The following is a 22705-nucleotide window of genomic DNA, read 5'->3' on the forward strand; positions in this document are numbered from 1 at the left end:
CATCAGTAACACCCAAGGAAGTCTACTGAGTAAGTAAGTAACCATCAAAACTGCAACATTAATACAGAAACAAAGATTCCTACAATTCACATGGAATCTCAAGTACTCCAAATGCCCAAAACAGTCTTGAAAAGGGACAACAAAATTGGAGGTCTCATAATTTCTGGTTTCAAAAATTTATGATATTGCCGGCGGTGGTGGCGCACGCCTTTTATCCCAGCACTCGGGAGGCAGAGCCAGGCGGATCTCTGTGAGTTCGAGGCCAGCCTGGGCTACCAAGTGAGTTCCAGGAAAGGCGCAAAGCTACACAGAGAAACCCTGTCTCGAAAAACCAAAAAAAAAAAAAAAAAAAAAAATTTATGATATTGTCACAGTAATCAAAATAACATGATACTGGCATAAAGTCAGACATACGGATCAATGAAATAGAGAGCCTAGAAGCAAAAAAATCCTCATGTATATGGTCAAATATTTCTTGACAAAGGTGCTAAGACCATTAAAAGAGAAAGAATAGTCATTTGAATAAATGTTGTAAAGAAAACCAAATAGTTACTTCAAAAGAAAGATATCTCCTAACACTATATAAAATAAATAGGCTAAATGAAGGGAGGAGAGAGGGAGAGGTGGAAGGGAGGGAAGGTAGATAGATATTTCTTCATGGAAAACCTAAGGGAATTTTTATTATGCTGGATCTGGCAACTTGGCTAGGATAAGAACACAAGAAACAAAAATGCAAGGCACATGTAATACCCTTGGTCTGCTTAGCACTGTAAAAACGAAAAACAGAACAAGCATGTCTTAACTAAACAGCAAAGGACACAACCAACAGAGTTGGTCACCAAGGGCAGTAAACTCCAGCCAGCCAATACTATGCAGTAGGACCTTGTCTCAAAAAAGCCAAACACAGCCTGGCGGTGGTGGCGCACGCCTTTAATCCCAGCACTCGGGAGGCAGAGCCAGGCGGATCTCTGTGAGTTCGAGGCCAGCCTGGTCTACAGCGCGAGATCCAGGAAAGGCGCAAAGCTACACAGAGAAACCCTGTCTCGAAAAACCAAAATAAATAAATAAATAAATAAATAAAAAGCCAAACACAGCCACAAAAAGGGTCATGGAACTTAGAGATTTTTTTTTTTTTTTAAGATACAGATATCCAATAAGCAAATGAAATACTATCTCATACTAGGCTTAAATTGCTAAAGCAGCTGCTATTAAGAGCTGGGAGACCACAGAGAAAGAGAAACTGTCTTCAAAAACCAAAATCAAACAAACAAACAAACAAAAAATAAAGAGCCCACAATAAAGCATTTTGCCAGGTGGTGGTGGTGCATGTCTTTAATCCCAGCATTCCAGAGGCAGAGACAGGTGGGTTTCTTGAGTTCCAGACCAGCCTAGGCTACAGAGTGAGTTCCAGGATAGCCAGGGATACAAAGAGAAATCCTGTCTCAAAAAACAAAACCCCAAATCCCCAAACCAAACAAGCAAAACAGCTTGGAATAGAGGAGTAGAGGGAGGGGAAACTGTAGTTAGGATATTATTATGTGAGGGGAGAGAAAAGCTATTTTCAATAAAAGGGGGGAAAAAAAGAAACTTGGGGGTAGGGGAACCACTTTGCTATTCAGCAGTCTATTAAAAAAAAAATCTTGAAGTCCACTAGCATCCCCCTTACCAAATAGGTTGACAAGGATGTGGAGAAATTGAAACGCTGTACAAATCCAGAGGAAATATAAATGATGAAGCTACTCTGGAAAACAATGTAGTGGCTGTTCAAAAAAAAATTTTTTCCTTTCTTACTTTTTTAAACAATTACAACAGATTTTCCGTAGTTGAGCAAATTCACTGCTGGGTGTAAACCCAAAAGGAATAAAAGCAGGGTCTCAAAGAGTATTTGCCTATCCATGTTTTTAATTTTATGTTTTAAAACGATTTATTTTTCCAGTTGGGCATGATGTCTCATGCCTTAAATAGCACAGGCAGAGGCAGATAGATTTCTTGAGTTCCAGGGCATCCAAGAGCTACACAGAGAAATCCTGCTCGAAAAACAAAACTAGATCTATTTTTAGTGTGTGTATGTGTGTGTGTGTGTGTGTGTGTGTGTGTGTGTGTGCGCCCAGAAGCCACGAGAGGGTGCTGGTTCCCCTGGGGCTAGAGTTATAGGTGGTTTTAAGCTGCACAACACAGGTGTTGGAAACTGAACTTGGGTTCTCTACAAGAGTAGCAAGTACTCTTAACTGCTGAGCCATCTCTCTAACCCCTAAATTTATCTTTAAATTATTTACTTAGTTGTAGGTATGTGTGGTTAGAGGACAACTTGCCTAGAGTTGGTTCTCTCTTTCTACCATGTAGGTCCCTGGGGCTGAAGTTAGGTTACTGGGCCCGGAAGCAAGTCAATTTTGTTGTCTTTTGAGTGAGGACTCACTATGTAGTCCTGGAACTTGCTATGTAGGTCAGGCTGGCCTCAAACTCACAGAGATCCTCCTGTTTCTGACTTGTGAATGCTGGGATTAAAGGTTTGTGTCACCACACTGGGCTCACACATCCATGTTTTAGGAACTATGTGTAACAATAACATCCATGTTTATAGCAATGTTATTTATAATTCACAGTAGACAAGAAGAGAAGCAACCTTAAATGTGCACTAACAGAAAAATAAATAAAACGAGGCATATGCATTCATAAAGGCTAATGCTGACTGTTAACTGACAAGTTCTAGAATCACCTGAGACAAACAAATCTCTGGGCATGTGTGTGAAGGAGTTTCTAAACTGAGTTAACTAAAGCAGGAAAACCTACTCTAAATGTGGCTGAATATGAGAAAACCAGCTAAATATCAGCATTCATCTTTCTGCTTCCTGACTGCAAATGAAACATACCTAGCCTCGTTAAGCTCCTACACTATAACTTCCGTGCCAGGTCCTCCAGAGCTCTAATTACAGGGGGTTGTAAGCTGCCTAAGATGGAGCTAGGATCTGCACTTGCTCTAGAAGAGCAGCCATCTCCCCAGCCTTTGAAGTACACAGGTGCTCTTATCCTGATACCCTCCTGTCCATCTCTGCTTCCCAGCCACCATAAGATGAGCAACTTTGCTCTTCAATGTCCTTCCAACATGATGTTCCTTTCTCATCACATCAAAAGTAAAATAAAGGCGTGTGTCACCATGCCTGGCTTATACAATTTTCTTATCTATTACATGTACTTCTTTTTCAGTGACTATTCACTAATGCAGACATACGATGAATTATTTAACCATTCTCTTTTGATGGATAATTATTATTTTCAGGCTGTTTTTTTTTCTTCTGATATCACCAACCTTGCTACAACACTCATTCTTTGGCTTAAACATTATCACACAAATATATGAATAAAAGCCTGTGCTTAACATTTAGCCAAATTCTAAAGGCTCTACCTATCAGTTACAAAATTCAGACTGAGTTACTGCCATGAATACTATGTAGAGACCATAATGTCTCACAAAGACTTTGATTCAGGGTTACATTTAGAAAACAACACTGTATTTTTTTTCCCCTTGAGATTTTAATACTGAAAAACTGAAAACCACCCATTTCCTAGTAGGAGCAATAAAAGGTATGAGTACACTTTAATGTCTATAAGACAGTAACTAGAAAGAGTATATGTGACTATATCAAAGATATTTGTATGTTCACATTTGATAAAGATCCACATTACATTTAAATTAATATATAATGTACATTGTAAATGGCTCATGAGCCTAATGCATCTCAGAAACATTTTGTTTCATTTGCACAGTATTAAAACTTTAAAATTTCAAAAGAATTTGAGTGTTTTTAGGTTTGGGCACTGTGGTAGTTCGAAAGTAATTGGCCCCCATAAGCTCATAGGGAGTGGCACAATTAGGAGGTGTGACTTTGTTGGAGTAGGTATGGCCTTGTTAGAGGAAGTATGTCACTGTGGAGGTGAGCTTTGAGGTCCCAAGCCATGCCTAGTGTCTCAGTTCACTTTCTGTTGCCTTTAGATTAAGATGTAGAATTTTCCAGCATTATGTCTGCCTGCACAAAGTCATACTCTCAGCTGCCATGCTCCCTGCCATAGTGGACACAACCTCTGAACTGTAAGCCACCCCAATTAAATGTTTTCCTTTATAAGAGTTGCCATGGGGCTGGAGAGATGGCTCAGAGGTTAAGAGCACTGGCTGTTCTTCCAGAGGTCCTGAGTTCAATTCCCAGCACCCACATGGTGGCTCATAACCATCTATAATGAGACCTGGCTCCCTCTTCTGGCCTGCAGGGATACATGCAAAAGAACACTGTATACACAATCAATCAATCAATCAATCTTTGGGGGAAAAAAAAAAGAAAAAAGAGTTGCCATGGTCATGGTGTCTCTTCACAACAATAGAAACCCTAACTAAGACAGGCACAACAGGTGATTAACTGAAGTCTACATCACTCTTAATGTTTTATAGACAAAAATGCTTCCTTGTTCATGCATGGATCTGTGTTCTTCACCACTAAATATCAAATATTATGAGAACTAAGGATTTGAACAGCAAAGATAGATCTCCTCAAGGTTAGCTAGTTATATGTGTAAGTGACAAACATATACAGCACAATGATGTTGCCACCCAATGACTTTCTATGCCAACTGGTGGAATGGAAATCTAAGCAGTTATTTTTTCTACATAACGCTGGCAGCCACTGCCTCCCTTTCATAAAGCCCCAGCGTCTCTCACCTCGTGACTTGCTTGTGGAAATCTGTAAGTTGTTTATGTGTCACTGTGACAGCTCCCACAGTTGTCTCCTTTGGCAAACCTTTCAAGGAATTCTCTAGCCACCGACAGAAAGTCTGTATAGAGAAATTGGATACGAATTTTAAAAGGAGGTAAAATTACTTACTAGGCACCCTACAGATACTAACCGACCCCAGAGGAATTCTCTTGAGTCAGGCCAAACAAGATTAGCAAAATATTATCTTACTTAGGCCTTCAGACACTCTGGGTTGATGAACTCTGCAAAAGCAGGCCTAGCTTCTCCTCAGAGGGGCAGAGGTCAACCATACCTTGCAAGTGAAGTCTCTTCTGGATGAGACTCTTGGTCTGTTCCTACCATTAACATATTTATTTTAAAAAAATTACTGGGTACCAGAAAACTCTTGAAAGACCAAAAGCAATTCAAAGTAAACATCAGAAAGTCCAAGGAGAATATCCAGTGAGAAAAGGTGCTGCTAGCATGTTCCTGCAGTCTAACTTTGAGAAGACAGGAAGAAGCTTAGAAAAGAGCAAATCAAATGATGAGAAATGAAGAACACTTATGGATGTTATAGATAAGCAAAGTATAATTAGAATATTGATGATGACTGTTCCACAACAGCTTAAAAATTTTCTTTATTTTATTGTATGTGTATGTATGGGTGAGTATATTGCCTGCATACATGTCTGTGTACCACACAGTGCAGTGCCTGTGGAAGCCAGAAGAGGGTGTAAGACCTCCTGGAACTGGAACTGCAGATGGTTGTGAGCCACCATGTGGGTGGTGGGAATCAACTAGTGCTCTTAACTGCTGAGCCATCTCTCCAGCCCACACTGTGAGCCAGGTGTAGAGACACATGCCTTTAATGCAGAAGGACTGAGAATTTCTGGCCAGCCTGTGTTACATAGGGAATTCCAGACTAGCTTAGGCTATATAGTCAGATCCTGTCTTAAGAAAAATAAAAAATAAGTTAAACATCAACAAGACACACAGACACACACACATATACCCTCTTTGCACATGCACTCACACTGCCTCTTTTTTCGTTGTTTCTGTAACATGGACTAAACGAATCCTTGGCTGATCTGAAATTCACTATATAACTAGGCTTGCCTCAAACCTGTGGTGATCCTCCTGTCTCTAGCTCCCAAGTGCTGAGATTAGCTGGGATTATAGTATGTGCCATTATGTACCTGTATTTTTATTTATTCATTTTTTCCTTTTTTTTTTTTTTTTTTTTTTGGAGCTAAGGACTGAACCCAGGGCCTTGTGCTTGCTAGGCAAGCTCTCTACCACTGAGCTAAATCCTCAACCCCGTACCTGTATTTTTAAAGCAATGGAACAGATAGAAAAATAAGGAATTTAGAATTCTGCAAATGAGTTTTCCTTTACAAGTTTTCATAATGGTACCCATGGTCTAAATGGACCTCCTACTCTATGTATCTATATACATATTTTTTTTGTTAATAGTATGAAATGTGATACTTAATTAGGAACATGCTAAAACTATATAATTAACTAAATCTAAGTTGCTTAAACGATGTGCTTTAAAAGTTCCTTTAAACATTATTACACTGGTAGTGATAAAACAAAAACACTTCATTATCACTCTCTCTCTCTCTCTCTCTCACACACACACACACACACACACACACACACACACACACACACACACACAGAAAGAGGCATGCATGCCCCTATTTCTTGGGAAAAGAGTCATGGATGTTTGATTTCTGGGTCAGGTGATACAGAAAGCATATGTATAATACATATAATATGAATCAAGAATCAAGATTTTAAATTCATCCTTCCCAGAAATTAAATTCATTCAGTTTCCTTGTAATATCTACCTCTGAACATATATGCACTAAACAAATAACAATGGAAACTATAGTACCATCATGTATTTTTATTATTTATTTATTTACTGGTTCTGGAAGACAGTTCATTTTAAGTCCTACTATGTATTTTCCTCTATTAATATTAAAAACTAGAAATCATATTTTTCAAACTAATTTACAGGCTATTACTCTCAAAGTTCTGACATGGTAGCTGGAAAGAGGACTCTGGTTAAGAGACTATGGTTTGGTTCTCAGTAACTCACAACTGTCTGTTAGTCTAGTTCCAAGGGAATCAATGCCCTCTTCTGGCCCCTACAGGTACCAGGTACATGTGTTGTAAACATACGTACATGCAGGCATTCACACACACATAAAATAAAAATAAACCAAAAATTTTTTATATAGTAGGTATAGCATCATTAATGACTGTATGGCTGGTACTGAAATTACTTGAAGGAAGCGAGGGTCATCTGACTACAGCATCTGTCACCTCCCTGAGCATGAGGGTTGACATATCCAAGGCCAGGGGTATAGACAAGTAGTATACTACATCCTTAGGATGTGTGAGCAGCCCCTCCACTATTTTCTTTTTAATAATCAAATGGAAAAAGGACCTGGTCAAATAGATCCAAAGGGGGAAATCAATCCAGGTGTAGACAATGTGGTTTACTTTTAATACTTGTATCCTTACAAATACTCTGGTTAATTTATCACAAGAACTAACATAGTCCAGTATAGAGTCCAGAGTGATTGTACACTTCTTAAATAATCTTGAACTGTATATAGCTAATATGTAAGTATCTCTCACAAATGAACAGATTTTTTCACGGACTTGATACAAGTCAACCAATCCAAAGCTTAGGACCCACTTCTGGTGATGCACATTATAAACCTCACGAAAGTGACACAAACACACTTTCAGTAAGGAATGACTCCAGTAAGGAATGACTGGCTTTCTATGGCCCCTTTACTTTCAAATTAAGTTTAGCAATGTACCTAAATTTGGTTGCAAGGACATATACAATACAGCTGGTTCAAACTTAGGGCCAGTTTCAAGGAACCAAAGCTTATTAGGTTTGGGGACTATGAGACTAGGCACCTTATGAAAGAAACTTACCGGTCTGTCAACCTGCATGATCTCCCAGAGTACTTCAGCGACGTCTGGTAAGGTATACGGGGGGAGACAGAAGCAGCATGTGTGGAGCAACTGGCTTACAAGCTGCTGTCCGAGTTGGTTCATCACCTGTCCAATCAGTTCCTTCCGCAATTCAAAATCTTCTTCATGCTGTAAGAAAACAGGAACACAGACTAGAACAAGGATCATTTCAGACTATTTTGTACAGCATACAGCACTTAACACAGATATCTGAGGTCTAGAAGTTAGTAACTTGGTCAGTGAGTACACAAACAAGATAGATAGAAAGAAGTCATGAAGCAGGAAAAGTATGTTTATACTCACATCATTTGCTACTCCTGTGTGGATGAGGTCTCGTAGGAACCTCATGACACTACAATTGGCATCTCGATGGTCCAAGGTGGTAGACGCAATGGCCCACTGTAAGATCGGGATGACTACTTGGCTCCTCAGTAAGGTGACAGGGCTACGCTGAATAAATCTGGTATGTGAGGAGAAGTTAGGTATTAACAACAAGATCAGGCCACAAAAGCAGCCAAGATAAAGGATAAAAAGCATGGAAACAGTAAAGGCCACCGGTTACTAGGACCTATAGGGAAGGAGGGCTAAAAGAGAGCTCAGAAGACATTCAGCAATTGTCCAGCGGTAACTAGTCATTGGACCCTTCTTAAAACCCAGAATGTACAACATCAGAAGTGAATCCTAATGTCCACTCTCAACTTCGTGTTTCAATAATATATAAATGTAGGAGAATGGATTTGAATAAACCACTACTCTGGAGGAGAATGCTGATAAATGGGGAGGTGCGTGCACATGCATGTGGGGGCCACAAAAGGAATAGGGAAACCATGTTGCTAGGAACCTGAAGTTATTCTTTAAAAACTCTTATTTATTAAAAAAAAACAAAATAAGGCGGGGGGCAGGATACTAGTGAAATGGCTAATCTCAATTTCAACTCACTGAGATGTGGACTCCCTGGGAGACAGGATTCTGGGCATCTGTGGGGGGTTATCTTGGGTAGGCTAACCACTGTGGGCGGCACCATTCTCTGGGTTGGGATCTTAGGGTGCAGAGAGGAGAAAGGCAGCTGAGCACAGGCACTCACTGCTCTCAGCTCTCTCACGTGGAGGCAGTGAGAACAGCTGCTGTCAGCTCTAACTCCCCGTGACAGACTAAAACAGCAAATGTGAGCAAAATAAACCCTCTCTTTCTTAAGCTGCCTGTCGGGGTATTTCACCACAGAAGAGGAAAAGCAATTAACAGTCAGAGGAAGCTGGGCATGGTGGTGTGCATCTTTAATTCTAGCAGGCAGTTATCAGCCAGGGTGGTCTACATAGCTTCAGACCAGTCAGGGACACACAGGGAGAACATGCCTTTAAAACAAACAAACAAACAACAAAAACTAGGAATTAGTTCTAAGATAAGATTATATCTGAAAGATGTTCAGTTTCTTCAAGAAGTAGAGTAAAGCATGAAATAATGAGAGCATCATGGAACAGTAACACTACTGGGGGATTATCTGTGTGTGCTGGCTAGTTTTTTGTCAACTTGACACAAGCTAGAGTCATCAGAGGAGGGAGTCGCAAAGGAGAAAATGCCTCCGTCAGATCAGGCTGTAGGCAGGCCTGTAAAGCATTTTCTTAATTAGTGATTGATGTGGGAGGGCCCAGCCTATTGTGGGTGAGGCCAACCCTTGCCTAATAGTCCTGGGTTCCATAAGAAAGCAGGCTGAGCAAGCCATGGGGAACAAGCCAGTAAGCATTCCTCCATGGCCTCTACATCAGTTCCTGCCCTGCTTGAGTTCCTGCCCTCACTGCTTTTGATGATGGACTGTTATATGGAACTGTGAGTGAAATAAATCCTTTCCTCCCCAAGTTGCTTTTGGTCATAGTGTTTCATCACAGCAATAGTAACCCACTAAGACACTGGGTAAGCACCTTTTTTTTTTTTTCATTTGATAGTGGGCATTGAGCTCAGTCTCCACTTAGACACATTCCTAGCCCACCTAAGTACATTTTTATCTCGTGCATATTCCTTTTCTGTTCCCACCCAATACTTCCTCACCTCTGGAGATAGGCCAGCTCACAAAAAGGTTATGAATCAGTAAGCTACTTTTCCCAATGACCTCATTTTATAGAGAAGGAAATAATAAAATGTCAGGTGGCAAAATTAAGCAGTGACAAGAGATGAGCAATTAACATTAAAAAGTCTTGTTCTTCAGAAGGACTTACCGGGTAGCTAACCTGAACAGGTCATCTACAGTGTCGGGGTGATTTTGGAGGCCATTCTGCTGTTCTAGGAGCTGAAAGGTGGGAATGCATAGGGCCTAGAACAGAACAGTAATTTTAAAGCAAATGCTTATACATAAATATCAAAATATTCAGACTTGCCAAACATCACAGCACATATAAAGAGTAGAAGACACACATAGGAAAGTCAAGATTATAATGAGAAGAAGAGAAAAAGAGAACTCTTGCCCAATTCAAAGAACAAGCTTATACGTTAAAAAAAAAAAAGAAAGAAAGAAAGAAAAGAAAAAAGGAAAAAAAAGACCAAGAAAGTCATATTCTTAGGGACTGAGGGAAGAGAAGGCTCAGTGGGGAAGAGCACTCGCTACGCAAGCTTGAGGAACTGATTCTGGATCTCCAGTGCCTGCATAAGAAGTCAGGTGTGCCTGGACACACCTGTAACCTCGACTTTGCGGGCTTAGACAGACAGATCCTAAGACTTACTAGCCAGCCGGCCTTGTAGAAGTCCGCTTCTGCTTCAGTGAGAGACCCTGTCTCAAGGCAATAGGCAGAAGGCAGGAGAAAGACATCTGATGCTCTACTCTGGTCTCTAAATGCATAATATACACACACCTGCACATTGATGTGTATACCACACATACGACACACATCACACACACAGAAGACACTTCAGAAAGGGACGAAAGTACAGATTTCAGTTGATGATAGTGAACAGACTGACTTGCTCACTGACCAATTGACTGTGTCCCATTCCCCACTTAAAGATCTATTTATTTTAGAAGATGGTGTCAGAGCTCCTGAAACTGGAGTCACAGTATACCCAGGTTGGTCTTAAACTCACAGTAATCCTCATACTTGGCACAGAATTAGAAATTTAAAAAAAAAAAAAAAGAATTTTTTAAAGGACTGTTTTATTCGTATGAGTGTTTCGCCTGCATATTATGTATGTACACCATCTACATGCCGGGTGTCTTTGGAGGTCAGAAGGTAGCATCAGATCCCCTGAAACTGGAGTTATGGATGGCTGAAAGCCACCATGTGGGTGCTGGGAATTGAATTCAGGTCCTCTGCAAGAACAGCAAGTACCCTTACTTGCTGAGCCATCTCGAAAGTCCCAGCATTAGTGAAGACACTTTATATATGTACTAGATGCTGTCTAGTCATCAAAGCTGATATCTGAGTTTGATCTTCTGGACCCACACAATGGAAGGAAGAATCAACTCCCACAAGATGTCCTCTGACTTCCACACTCTGTGGTGATATGTGCACCCCACACCCCAACAAACACAGTAAGGAATTAAAAAGCAAGGCAAAGCAGTGTAAGCTTATAATCTCAGTACTCGGAGGGTAGAGGCAGGCAGATCTCTGTGAATTTGAGACTAGCCTGGGCCATATTTAGACCCTGTCTAAAATAAATAAATAGAAAAAAGAAAAACAATCACCAAGTGTCTATCTCCCCGACATTAGAAAATCGACATACTGTGGTTGTGATAAGAATAAAAAAGACCCAGCAAAGGTTTTTGGGTCCACAAGGAAGGCCTGGCATATTCTCTACAAGAAAAACATACCTGGAGCATGTCTAATAATCCTTGCCGACAGCCTTCCTCCATGCCGTACTCATCCACAAGGATACTGCCAAGGTACAGGAAACAGGAATGCTGATGTACACGATACACATTCACCATCTGAAAGAAGAAATTATCTAGTCAACTCATCTCTCACCCTTCAGAAAGTATCTCAAGTATCAATAATCTATCTCCAGGAAGAAAATCAGATGGGGCCTTTCTCTCTTTTTTTTTAAAAGATTTATTTATTTATTATGTATACAGTGTTCTGCCTGCATGTATGCCTGCATGCCATAAGAGGGCACCAGATCTCATTACAGATGTCTGTAAAACACCATGTGGTTGCTGGTAGATTGAACTTAGGACCTCTGGAAGAGCAGCCAGTGCTCTTAACCTCGGAGCCATCTCTCCAGGTTTTTGTCTTAAAGGCAAAGTATTACAGTTTGTTGGCAACACATTCTGAAACACAAGGCTCAACTTCTTAATTTTCAGGTTTTCTTTTTAAAGAGTTCCTTCATACCTTTGACTGGTTTCCTTCCAAAGACAATGTTGAAAGAACTGTCAAATACTTCAACTACAAGCAATTTAGTTCTCAGGGTAGTATTTCCAAAATATGGTCTCATGTCTAGGATTAAAGGTCTATACTACTATGCCCAGCACTCTTTTTTTTTTAAAGCACTAAAATACCCACCCCACCCCCACAAAGCTTAAATGTGCTGTCCTGACACTGGGAGGTTAATATCAATACAAATCATTTAATGGTCTAAGGATAAGTGTTTCATATAGGTCTAACTGTTACTACTTCAAATCACACCAGCACAATTACTTGCCAATCTTAATGATTAAAAGAATCAGACTGGGACTGGGAAGACGACTCATGGATAAAAGCACAAGCTTTAGGACCAGAGTTCGGATCCCCAGAACCCATGTAAAAGTTGGGCAGGTGTGGCGGCCACTTGTAATTCCCAACACTTAGGAGGCAGGCAGGGCACCCCTGGAGCAAGCTGGCTACCTCCCTAGAATAGCCAGGATCTCCAGGTTCAGGGAGAGACTCTACCTCAACAAGAAAAGTAAAACTTGATTGAGGAAGACACTCTTGGTTAACTCTGGACAGCACTCTCCCTACACACATGCATGTATACGATCACTTGGGCAAAAAAGAAGTGAATCAAATTTATTTTTGACAAATAAAAGAGAACTGTGTGAACAGCAAAGTTTGACTTGTTTCATTTTCCCCAAAGATATTAATTAAAAATAAAATGTTTGCCACTGACACATAAAGGCTGGGCATGAGTCGTTCTCTTCACACAATTTTAGCCAGTCTGTTCAGACTACCACTCTACGGGCTGTTTCTCTAGACAGCATACCTACTTCATGTACGTATTTATGAAAATACATTTTCCTTCCTAAATCAATCAATCAACACAGTTTTTGCCCTGAAGGTACAGTTCTGTACACCTCGTGTCCCTCTCACGGAAAGCTTACCTGTGTGACTAGTGGCTGTAGCAGGGCTGCAGACCCTTTGCCTACACAACGAACAGCGAAGCGCAGGCATCGGCAACAACGCTCTACAATCCGATTGTCAGCACGGTGCTTATTTAGAGTCTCAGACAAAACTGGCCAAATCTGAGTCAAAAGGAAAGTAAGAGAAAGAATGCATATTGACGAATAGCTGAGAAAATAATCCTAAATAGGCAATACCTGATTTTGTTTAAGTTAAGTAAATATTATTATTATTAGTCTTACACCATAGCCCAGACTGGCCTTCAGCTCACTAGGTGGCCCAGGCTGGCTTCACCTCACAATCTTCTTGCATCAGCCTCCTGAGTTACTGGGATTACAGCATACATTATTACACCTGTCTGATTTGGATAAGATTTTCTTTATAGTAGTAACATGGCCTGATTTGGCCAGTATGTGTATAGATATGCACAAGTTCGTATATTACACAATACTAAAACCCAACTGCTTCTTGAGAGAAACACAGTGACTCTTTAGAACAAGACCACCAACTCCAACCTTATAAAAAATCAGATACACATTTTCCTAAATTTCAGACTTCCTTAGTGAGGGTACAAAAGCATACAGAGAAAAAAAATATTTAAAGAAAGCTCCAGGAAAGCAGAAAACAAACAAAAGGTCTGGGGCTATAAATAGTTATCTGCTACACTGAAAGCTTAATTTAAGGATATCTAGTATCTAGGTAACCTCTAAAGTTTGCAATGCACTTCTAGAAATCATGGCTCTGGCTGTAGAGATCGTTCAGCAGTAAAGGCATTTGCCACCAAAACTTATGCCCTGAATTAAATCCCTAAGCAACACACAGTGCAAGGAGAGAACTAACTCTTGCAGGTTGTCCTCTGACCTCTGTGCCATGGCGAGTGCATATGCATACAAACACACAATTTATAAAACAATATGCAAGCAAACTAACAAACAACCCCATGCCTCTTGATCCTCATATTATCCCGAGTGAACAAAGCACAAGGGAGGATTATACAGAGGGAAAGCTAATGCCACTGACTTTGTCAAAAATATTAGGCTACGACTCATTAAGCCTCCTAGCAATTAGTTAATCTTAGAACTTCTTCTACCTCTTTGGTTTTCAGTGAATTTCCCAATCTTTTTATTATCATCAAGTCATGCCAACAAAATAAATCTCCCTATGAACATGAAAGACAGCGTCTCCTCAACCCAGTTCTTCAAAGCCTTAAAGGGAAAAGAAAAAAAGTATCTATTAGTACTTACTTCCTGTATGACTTTTTGGCATGGATGAGTCTGTCCATTTTCTACAATAGGATTGGTGTGTCTGGGAAAAGACAATAGCCCCAAACAGTGAAAGGAAACTTAAGTGAGAACCCAGCCCTCACTCTCTGCTCATAAAATCAGGTGGTGCAGTCATTTACTCACATCAGCAATTTTCTTCTAGCCCCATTTCAAGCAAAAACAAGCATACTTAAAGCCACCCCCCCCATACACAAACATCAAACTGTCACTAAGTCACTTCTACTAGAACAAGCAAATTCCATGCAACTCTGGTTACATAGGTTGCAGGGCAGGCTCTACTACTTTTTTTATTATTCCTCTTTATAAACCTAAATGTGTTTGTTTCCAAATTAATAAAAATACATTAAACCTACCCTGAGCATTAAAACACAGAAAGTTCTGCTAGGTGTGGTAATGCACACATTTGATCCCAGCACTTGGGAGGCAAACACAGGCAGATCTTTGTGAATTTGAGGTCAGCTTGGTCTACACACCAAGTTCCAGGCCAGCCAAGGTTACATCATAAGATCCTGTCTCAAAACAACAAAAGCCCAGGCGGTCGTGGTGCACACCTTTAATTCCAGCTCGGGAGGCAAAGGCAGGCGGATCTCTTTTGAAGTTGAGCCAGCCTGGTCTACAGAGTGAGTTCCAGGACAACCAGGGCTACACAGAGAAACCCTGTCTTGAAAAACAAACAGACAAAAGTGAAAAGGCTCTAAGAACTATAGCATAACAAGTAGCCATTGTTCTAGTCTGAACTCCCTATGATACATGTTATGGATCCACAAACAAAATGTCAAATTCAACTCCTCTGTCTTGTTCGACAGCCCACTAATTTGAAGAAAAGCCAGAGGGAAGCTTGAGAATCACTGAAACAATGACCAAAGAGACAGTGATGATGGTGATGACAGTGTGTGTGTGTGTGTGTGTGTGTGTGTGTGTGTGTGTGTGTGTGTGTGTGTGTTCGCGTGTGCGTGTGTGTGTGTAGCAGGGCAGGATCAGAGACAGGATCTTCCTATGTAGTCTAGACTGGCCTCAGCTTGCTATGTAGTAAGCATGACCTTCAACTTCTCATCTTCCAGCCTCCATCTCCCAAGAACTGGGATTATAGGCTTGTACCTTCACTATGGCTTGCTTATTTTGGTGTTTCATTTGTGCTGTTATTTTGACTCTAGACTTTCCCTTCTTACCTAAATATCACTGCCAGGCGGTCTAAGAACACAGTGGGATCTGAAGATATGCCATTGCTGGGCTCCTGAGACAACAGCTGAAGAGACAAAGACGTTAACACACACAGACCTTTAGTGAATACTGCAGTAGACATCCTTATCTATCAACCCTCAACTTCCGCCTGAAAAATTACTCAAATGGTACAACTTTCTTATTTGCAAATTACTTTCCTCTGTCTTGTGTCCTAGATTAGACAGCATATTAGCAGTCTATTTACTATCTGATCACTTGGGAGGGCAAAACAGCATTTTATTTTTCTCCATTTACCTATGATTAAGATAATGTCTATATCTTACTAAACTGTACACTGTTACTGTATACTTAGTATATGTAACATTTATATTTATCTAAAAAATATTTAAGGTTGTGAGTGTTTATGAGTGTATATTCATGTATATATACTGTGTGTGAGGCAGCCTGGTGCCTAAGAAGGCCAGAAGAGGGTGCTAAGAACTGAACCCAGGTCTTCTACAAGAACAGCTTAACTTCTGAGCTATATCTTTCCAGTCCTTATATGCAGCTTTTAAAAAACCCTTCATTTAGCTGGGTGTGGGGAGAGACATGTAAGTGCCATGGAATGCATGTGGAGGTCAAAGAAAATTTGTGGGAATCAGTTCCCTCCTACCATGTGGGTCCTAGGGATCAAATTTAGGTCCCCAAGCTTAGTGGCAAGCACCTCGACCCACTGAGCCATCTTCCTATCTCAGTTTGTTTTAAGTTCAGACAAGTCTTCCCATGTAGCCCAGGCTAGCTTTGCCTCAGTACGTGACTACTGGGATGAGAGGCGGCTGTCACAATATCCAACTTATATCTAGTTTTATTTAATACAAAGTGTTAAGATGATTACTTCTTTAAAGAATTTTTTTTTTAAAGCAAACTGTCTCTCATTCTCTTTCCTCAAATTCCTTAAATACTGCTAGCAGTACAGATCATTACAGATGAACTTCAGGACCATATGGCAAGTTCTAAAACTTCCATTAGTATGTCTATTGTTATTGCTCTAGAAATGCAGTTAGGGAACAGCAGACAGCTTTAAAGTGTTCTTCAACAAAATATGGTAGACTACAGATTTTCTTTCCTCGAGACAGTCTCACTATGTAGCTGAGGCTGGCCTGAACTCATGATCCTCTTACCTCATCTTCCCTACTGAGTTGGGATTACAGGTGTGCCAACACTCCTGGTTTCTAGGATATGGTTTTACTTCCTGGACCTGGTTTTCACACTAGACCCTTTAATGGTTATTACTGATACTGAGAAACTGAGAATCTACTGTCTCCACACAACCCCGCAATTCCCCTCAACCCCTCAGACAGGGTTTCTCATGAAGCCCTGGCTGTCCTGAAATTTGCTCAGTAAACCAGGTTGGCCTCGAACTCAAAGAACCACCTGTCTACTTCCCGAGTGCTGGGATTAAAGGTGTGTGCCACCACCATCCTGAGAAGCTACTGATTTTTAAATAGTCATGTGACACATAAACAATGCTTTGGTCAATGAGCGACTACATGTATAAAAGGCCTTTTATAAGATTATAATATTTCTGAAAAACTTTTAACACAAAGACTTCATAGCTACTCAAACATTAGTGTGTAATGTTTACTCCTATATTTGAAATGCTTCTAATATGACTGTTACTGATGTGTTTACTATATTATCATTACTGTTACTTTGGCTTTGTTTGTTTTAAGAGTATGTCACCATTTTGTCCAGGCTGCCTAGCATTCACTATGTAGCCCCACTAGTCGCAAACTCCTGATCTTACTGAATCAGCCCCTCAAGTGCAGGGGACACCATGTCTGGCCTTACCGTTATTTTAAGGTGTGTGCATACTCAGGAAAAAGAAATTGCTATGGTAGCAGCAGCCCTCATATGCCCAATGTTTGCCATGTCTCTTGATTTGCATCAAGAGGTCATGTCAAATGACTGACCTATGGCTTCTGGGTTTGTATTACAGTCCAATGTTTGAATACCTACAAAAATGCCTAACAATGCTTCCTCAGACTATTTCCTTGATGCAAACAAATGTTCAACTGTGTATTTTCTAGTATGCAGATACAATTCCTAATTTTAGTAAATTTCAGTTAATGATCTTGGCTTTTAAACATATGATAACTAACTTGTAAATAAGAATTGTACTTTTTCTTTCGGAACATGTAAGTATGTATTTGTTTCGTTCCTTATATGGGCTCACCTTTTTCAATGCCATAACCTGAACAGAACATAGCTCGCTAAGACATTCAGTAATCTTATCCAAAGGTAGTCTTGCTAGGACAAGAGCTGTTCCTGAAAAACAAAAATGACTCCAATGAAAAGCATAAAGGCTGAATTAAGGTAATTAAATTAGTTGATCTAAATTACACAGATAAACAGAACTCTTTTTAAAAGATCAGCACTGTTTTTAAAATTACAGTATCTTAAGTGTGTGTTTAGAAGAATCCAGGCTGATGTTCACATTGACATAACTCAATGTTCATTTCTTCTGAGCAGCAAACATGAATGTGTTTAATATGTATGTGTTGTCTCTAACCCAAATCTACATACATACTGCAAGCAGTATGAATTCATTTGATAGGCTTAAGTTCTGCTAAGGAAAGAATGTATGAACACATACTAAACACTCCCCCTGAATGGAAAAGCCACCTTCACCATCCCTAAGTACATTATAACTAAAAGCTTCAATAAGACTTTAAGGTAAGCCCAACTAGTGGTCTAGAGGAGACTGTTACTAACCTTTTAGCAAACCCACAGCAGCTTCGGGAGACAACATAAAAGAATCAAGGGAGTGGGCAATTTCTAGGAGTCCATTAAAGTGCTGAGCCATATGATCCCGACAAACTGAACAAATGTTATGAATGGCTTTGGCTGCCGCAGAAGCCAGAGGCTTTTCACACAGGCCTTTCATCAAATAGCCCAATACAGGGTCTAAGAAATAAAAGTCAAATACAGATTATATATCTGAAACTCAAGGAAAGTATATACTTTCTTGCAACAAAGGCTGATATATTTTTCAAAAGTAACTCATAAAATGAAATATATAAATCACTCTTAGTATTAAAAAAACAAAACAAAACAAAATTCACCAGGTGTGGTGACACATGCCTTTAATCCTAGCACTTGAGAGGCAGAGGCAGGCTGATCTCTGTGAGTGTGAAACCAGCCTGGTCTACATGAATTCCAGACAAGCTAGGGATACATAGTGAGACCTTGTCTCAAAAGAATCAACAAGGGCCTGGAGAGATGCCTGAGTGCTCAAGAGCATTGGCTACTCTTTCAGAGGACCCACATGGCAGCTCACAACTGTCTGTAGCTCCAGTTCCAGGGAATCTGGCACCCTCACACAGACACACATGGAAGCAAAACAACAATGCACATAAAATAAAAATTTTTAAAAAAGAACCAACAAAACAAAAACAACTCACAAATTTGAAGCTGATCTCTCTGATGCAGCGTCCAAAGGCCCTGAGCTCCATTTATTTCATCTTTCAATTCTTTCTTCATTGTAGTTAACTGTTCCTTCTAACCCCAGTTTCAGGCAGCAGCTTGAAAACCACTGACTGTGAGCCCAAGGGACGGCTTAGCCATTAATAGCATGCACTATTCTTCCCAAGACCTGAGTTCAGTTTCAAGCACCCACAGAGTGGCTTACAACTGCCTCTAACTCTAGCTCCAGAGGGATCTGATGCCTCTGGCCTCCGCAGGCACCTGCACTCCTGTGTACATATCCACACTTTACACATACTTAAAAACAACTGTGTGTGTGTGCATATGTATATGAATGTTTACATGTGTGCATATGTACATGTAGCCCCACGGTTGATGTTAGGTGTTCCTCTATCACTCTCCACTTTATTTACTGAGGCAGGTGCTCTTAACTGAACACAGAGCTTGCTGATCATTCTACTAGCCAGCCTGCCCTGGAGATACCATCTCTGTCTCCCTAACACTGGGATTTCTGTTGCCCACCTCACCTGTCCCACCTGTCTAGGTGGGTTATAGCTACCCAGACTCCAGTCCCCAAGCTTGCAAGGCAAGTGTTTTATTCACTATCCACTTCTCAAACCCCACCGTTATCACTTCTGAATGAAAGAACTTACTATTATGCCTTTATTTTATCAAATGCACTGTTCCAACAATGTTGACTACAAAGGTTTACTTCCAGTTAATCCTACTCTTCTTTTTACCTTTCTTTATAAAATCTGATTTTTTTTTTGAAGAAAGGAAATATTAAACATGCTATAGGATCATAAGATCAATTTCATGAAGTTCTCAAAAGGGTACTGTGTCAAAACCCAGTTAAAACAGTTATCTTGAACCGAGAATGTAGCTCAGTGGTAGAATGCTTAGCTAGCATACACATGGCCCTGGACTGATCCTCAGTACTATAAAATTAATTTGTAACACAGCCTACCATAGTCTATCCTCTTCCCCCAAAGCCCCAAGACTGTTTAGTTAAGATACTCAGAAGATGGAGAATCAGAATTGATAGCCCAAACAACTCCAATATTGTAGGCTTTGGGTCTCAAATGACACAGCAGTTTTGATTATTCTGGAGTAAATATTAACACAGAAATGTGTTTATTGCTGATGTACAAATCTGAATCAGATACTGCAAGTAGGTATTGAACTCTGCTGATGATTGGACATGACAAACAAACAATGACTCCACTTCTGCTTCCTGGTAGAAGGGCACACACACACACACTCATGAACGCACGCTCAGGAATTTTGAAAATATTATGGAATGGCATGCTGTACTTGCTAAGTGGCTCGGTAATAACTGAGCACACCTATCATAGGTTCCATGTACAAAAGTGAGAAAAAGAAACTTGTGTACCTTTTTTGGTGTGTGTGTGTGTGTGTGTGTGTGTGTGTGTGTGTGTGTGTGTGTGTGTGTATGTGTGTGTGTGTGTGTGTGTGTGTGTGTGTAAGATTTCTCTGTGTAACAGTCTTGGCTGCCTTGGATCTCGCTCTGTAGCCCAGGCTGGCCTTGAACTCACAGCCCTGCCTGTCTCTGCCTCCCAAGTGCTGGGATTAAAGGCATTTGCCACTGTGCCCAGCTACTTGTTTACTTTTTGTGGCAAGTATTAACCATTAAAACCAGATTATTTGCAAACATTCACAAACTTGGGAACACATAAAATTCTCTGAATGAATCTCTTTTAAATATCAGGAGTTTGATTACATATTTCTCTGGACAGATTTTTTTCCTTTGGATCTCAGAGTCTTTATCCGCAAAACGGGATAAATGATTCCAACTCTCAAGATTCATTTTACTTTACATTTATTTTGAATAATTATTAGCTTTTACATAAAATATCTCCTTCACAGAGAAAACTCATTTCTTTCCTTTAGTCTATTAGCTGTTAGGAGGACAGTCTGATCAGCTCATACATGTACCAAAGACTAGCAGAGACAGAAATGTTTGTGCTTTATTTAAAAAAGGCACTAAATACTCCAGCCCTCTCCCTATCTGGAGGTCTAACAAATGCTCCAACCAAGTAACTCACACTACGCCTATTCTATGAGAAGAAAGTGGGAAAACAGACGCAAAAGAAAGGAGCCATCAGACCAGCTCAAGGGACGGCAGCAGAGGCCGAGTTCACACTCACCCAGGAACTGAGGGTTCCGGTCAACCACTTCACTCATTTCCCCAACCAGCTCAATGCTGGTGTACCGCACAGCCATATGTACAGTCTCTGGGAGACGGACAACTCCCTCCAGTACCTCCACAAGGGTAGGATTGTTCTCCCTGAGGACAAAAAACAAGGACTTACAGTTACTGTCTATAGGGGTAATATTCCGGCCAAGCAATAGGCAGCAGTGAGACTTCACAGTGCCTAAAGGGCTTCTAAGTAAATAATAACTATTCAGATAAAAGTGCTGAATATTTTCAAACAAGGAGTTTGGTTTCTTGTTTTCTTGAGGTGCTAAGAATGTGCTCTACCACTGAGACACATTCCCCAGCCCTGAACATTTTCCAAACCTTCAAAAAGGCACAAAAGATAGAAATTTAAAAAAAAAATCAATATTCCGGAATTACACTGCTGCTTCTTCTGAATGACATGAAAGTATCTAGATATATACTATCAAAGAGAGGCATTTGCAACTGGAAAGGCAGACATTAGCTGATGGTGAATGTCATCTTTTAAAGAACCTATTTCATTTTGTCCCCTATCTGCAGCACCTAGAACAGTGCCTGGCACATAGTGGGCACTCCAGAAATACTACTGAATGCTTAAATGAATGATGAAAACTCTCACAGACCACTTCTGTCAGCTGCTATCCTCCAGAAGATTTCTTATGGCTGGACACTGGGAACTTTGAAAGGAAAGTGCAGGTGAACTGGCTCACTAAGTGACAGACCCCAAGAAAACAGGCTGCAGGGCCATTAGGATGCCCTGATTTGGAACATAAGGGGAAATCTAAAAAACCAAACACTTTCCACAGTTCTGTGAATTTATCACTCTCATCCTCCTACTAAACTGGGTTCAAAACACAGCATGGAAGATGTTCCCAGTTAGAATTTAATTCAGAAATGAAGATGTTTAAAATGAAGATATCCAGGATTATAGCATGAGTATTATCTGCCAATTACTAGGCTTATTACATCCTTTAAATGGACTAAAAAACCAAACCAAACCAAAAAACTGTAATCACATGTTGGTTTGAAGAGAGGATAAACAAGTAATTATTTTCTCATTGATGCCTTAAACTGGATACTCAGCCAGTTATAGGAGACTATCTACCTATCCTTTTTCCAATCAACACCTACTGAGCACAATAATAATGATTTTGGTAACCCTCAGACCATCAGAGAAGGTTCTAAAAGACCCCCAAATGGTTTAAGAGCAAGTGCTATAGTAAGTAATTAAGAAGCAGAACTTCTATTAGGAAAAAAAAAAAGAAGGCCTAATCATCTCCTAAAGTATTCTTGGGTTGAAAACACATCTACGAGTTCACAAACTAGGCCCCGAAAGCCCGCTAAGAAGGAAGCACTGTGCCTGTAACAGGTGCCCATCTGCCTTAGCCAGCTTTCCAATCAAGGTCCTAAGTAGTGCTAGAGTGTAAGCACCTGATCAAAATCCAATGTAACTGGACAAAGTTATTACATCAGTGTATAAACTCAGGACACAAGCAAAACTCTGCTTAAGAACCCTGTCTTTAATTTAATGTCCATGCTAAGCAATTACAACTCAAA

At 40.3% G+C, this 22705-nt stretch overlaps 1 protein-coding gene across 1 annotated transcript in view; it reads right to left on the reverse strand.

Moving 5' to 3' along the window:
- The window catches only part of Tnpo3 (transportin 3), an 83062-nt gene that overhangs the window by 7981 nt on the left and 52376 nt on the right, over positions 1–22705 (reverse strand). The window contains exons 11-21 of the mRNA XM_052722285.1: positions 21117–21256; positions 18238–18429; positions 17699–17790; positions 15471–15547; positions 14263–14323; positions 13000–13140; positions 11518–11634; positions 9932–10026; positions 8025–8181; positions 7683–7850; positions 4709–4821 (exon numbers count right to left, since the gene is read on the reverse strand). Of these exons, the coding sequence (XP_052578245.1) occupies positions 4709–4821; positions 7683–7850; positions 8025–8181; positions 9932–10026; positions 11518–11634; positions 13000–13140; positions 14263–14323; positions 15471–15547; positions 17699–17790; positions 18238–18429; positions 21117–21256 (1353 nt within the window). The remainder of the gene's footprint in view (positions 1–4708; positions 4822–7682; positions 7851–8024; positions 8182–9931; positions 10027–11517; positions 11635–12999; positions 13141–14262; positions 14324–15470; positions 15548–17698; positions 17791–18237; positions 18430–21116; positions 21257–22705) is intronic.

This window comes from Peromyscus californicus, unplaced genomic scaffold (genome assembly GCF_007827085.1).
Source record: "Peromyscus californicus insignis strain IS unplaced genomic scaffold, ASM782708v3 Scaffold_6__1_contigs__length_162567912, whole genome shotgun sequence".
Classification (NCBI taxonomy): Eukaryota; Metazoa; Chordata; class Mammalia; order Rodentia; family Cricetidae; genus Peromyscus; species Peromyscus californicus.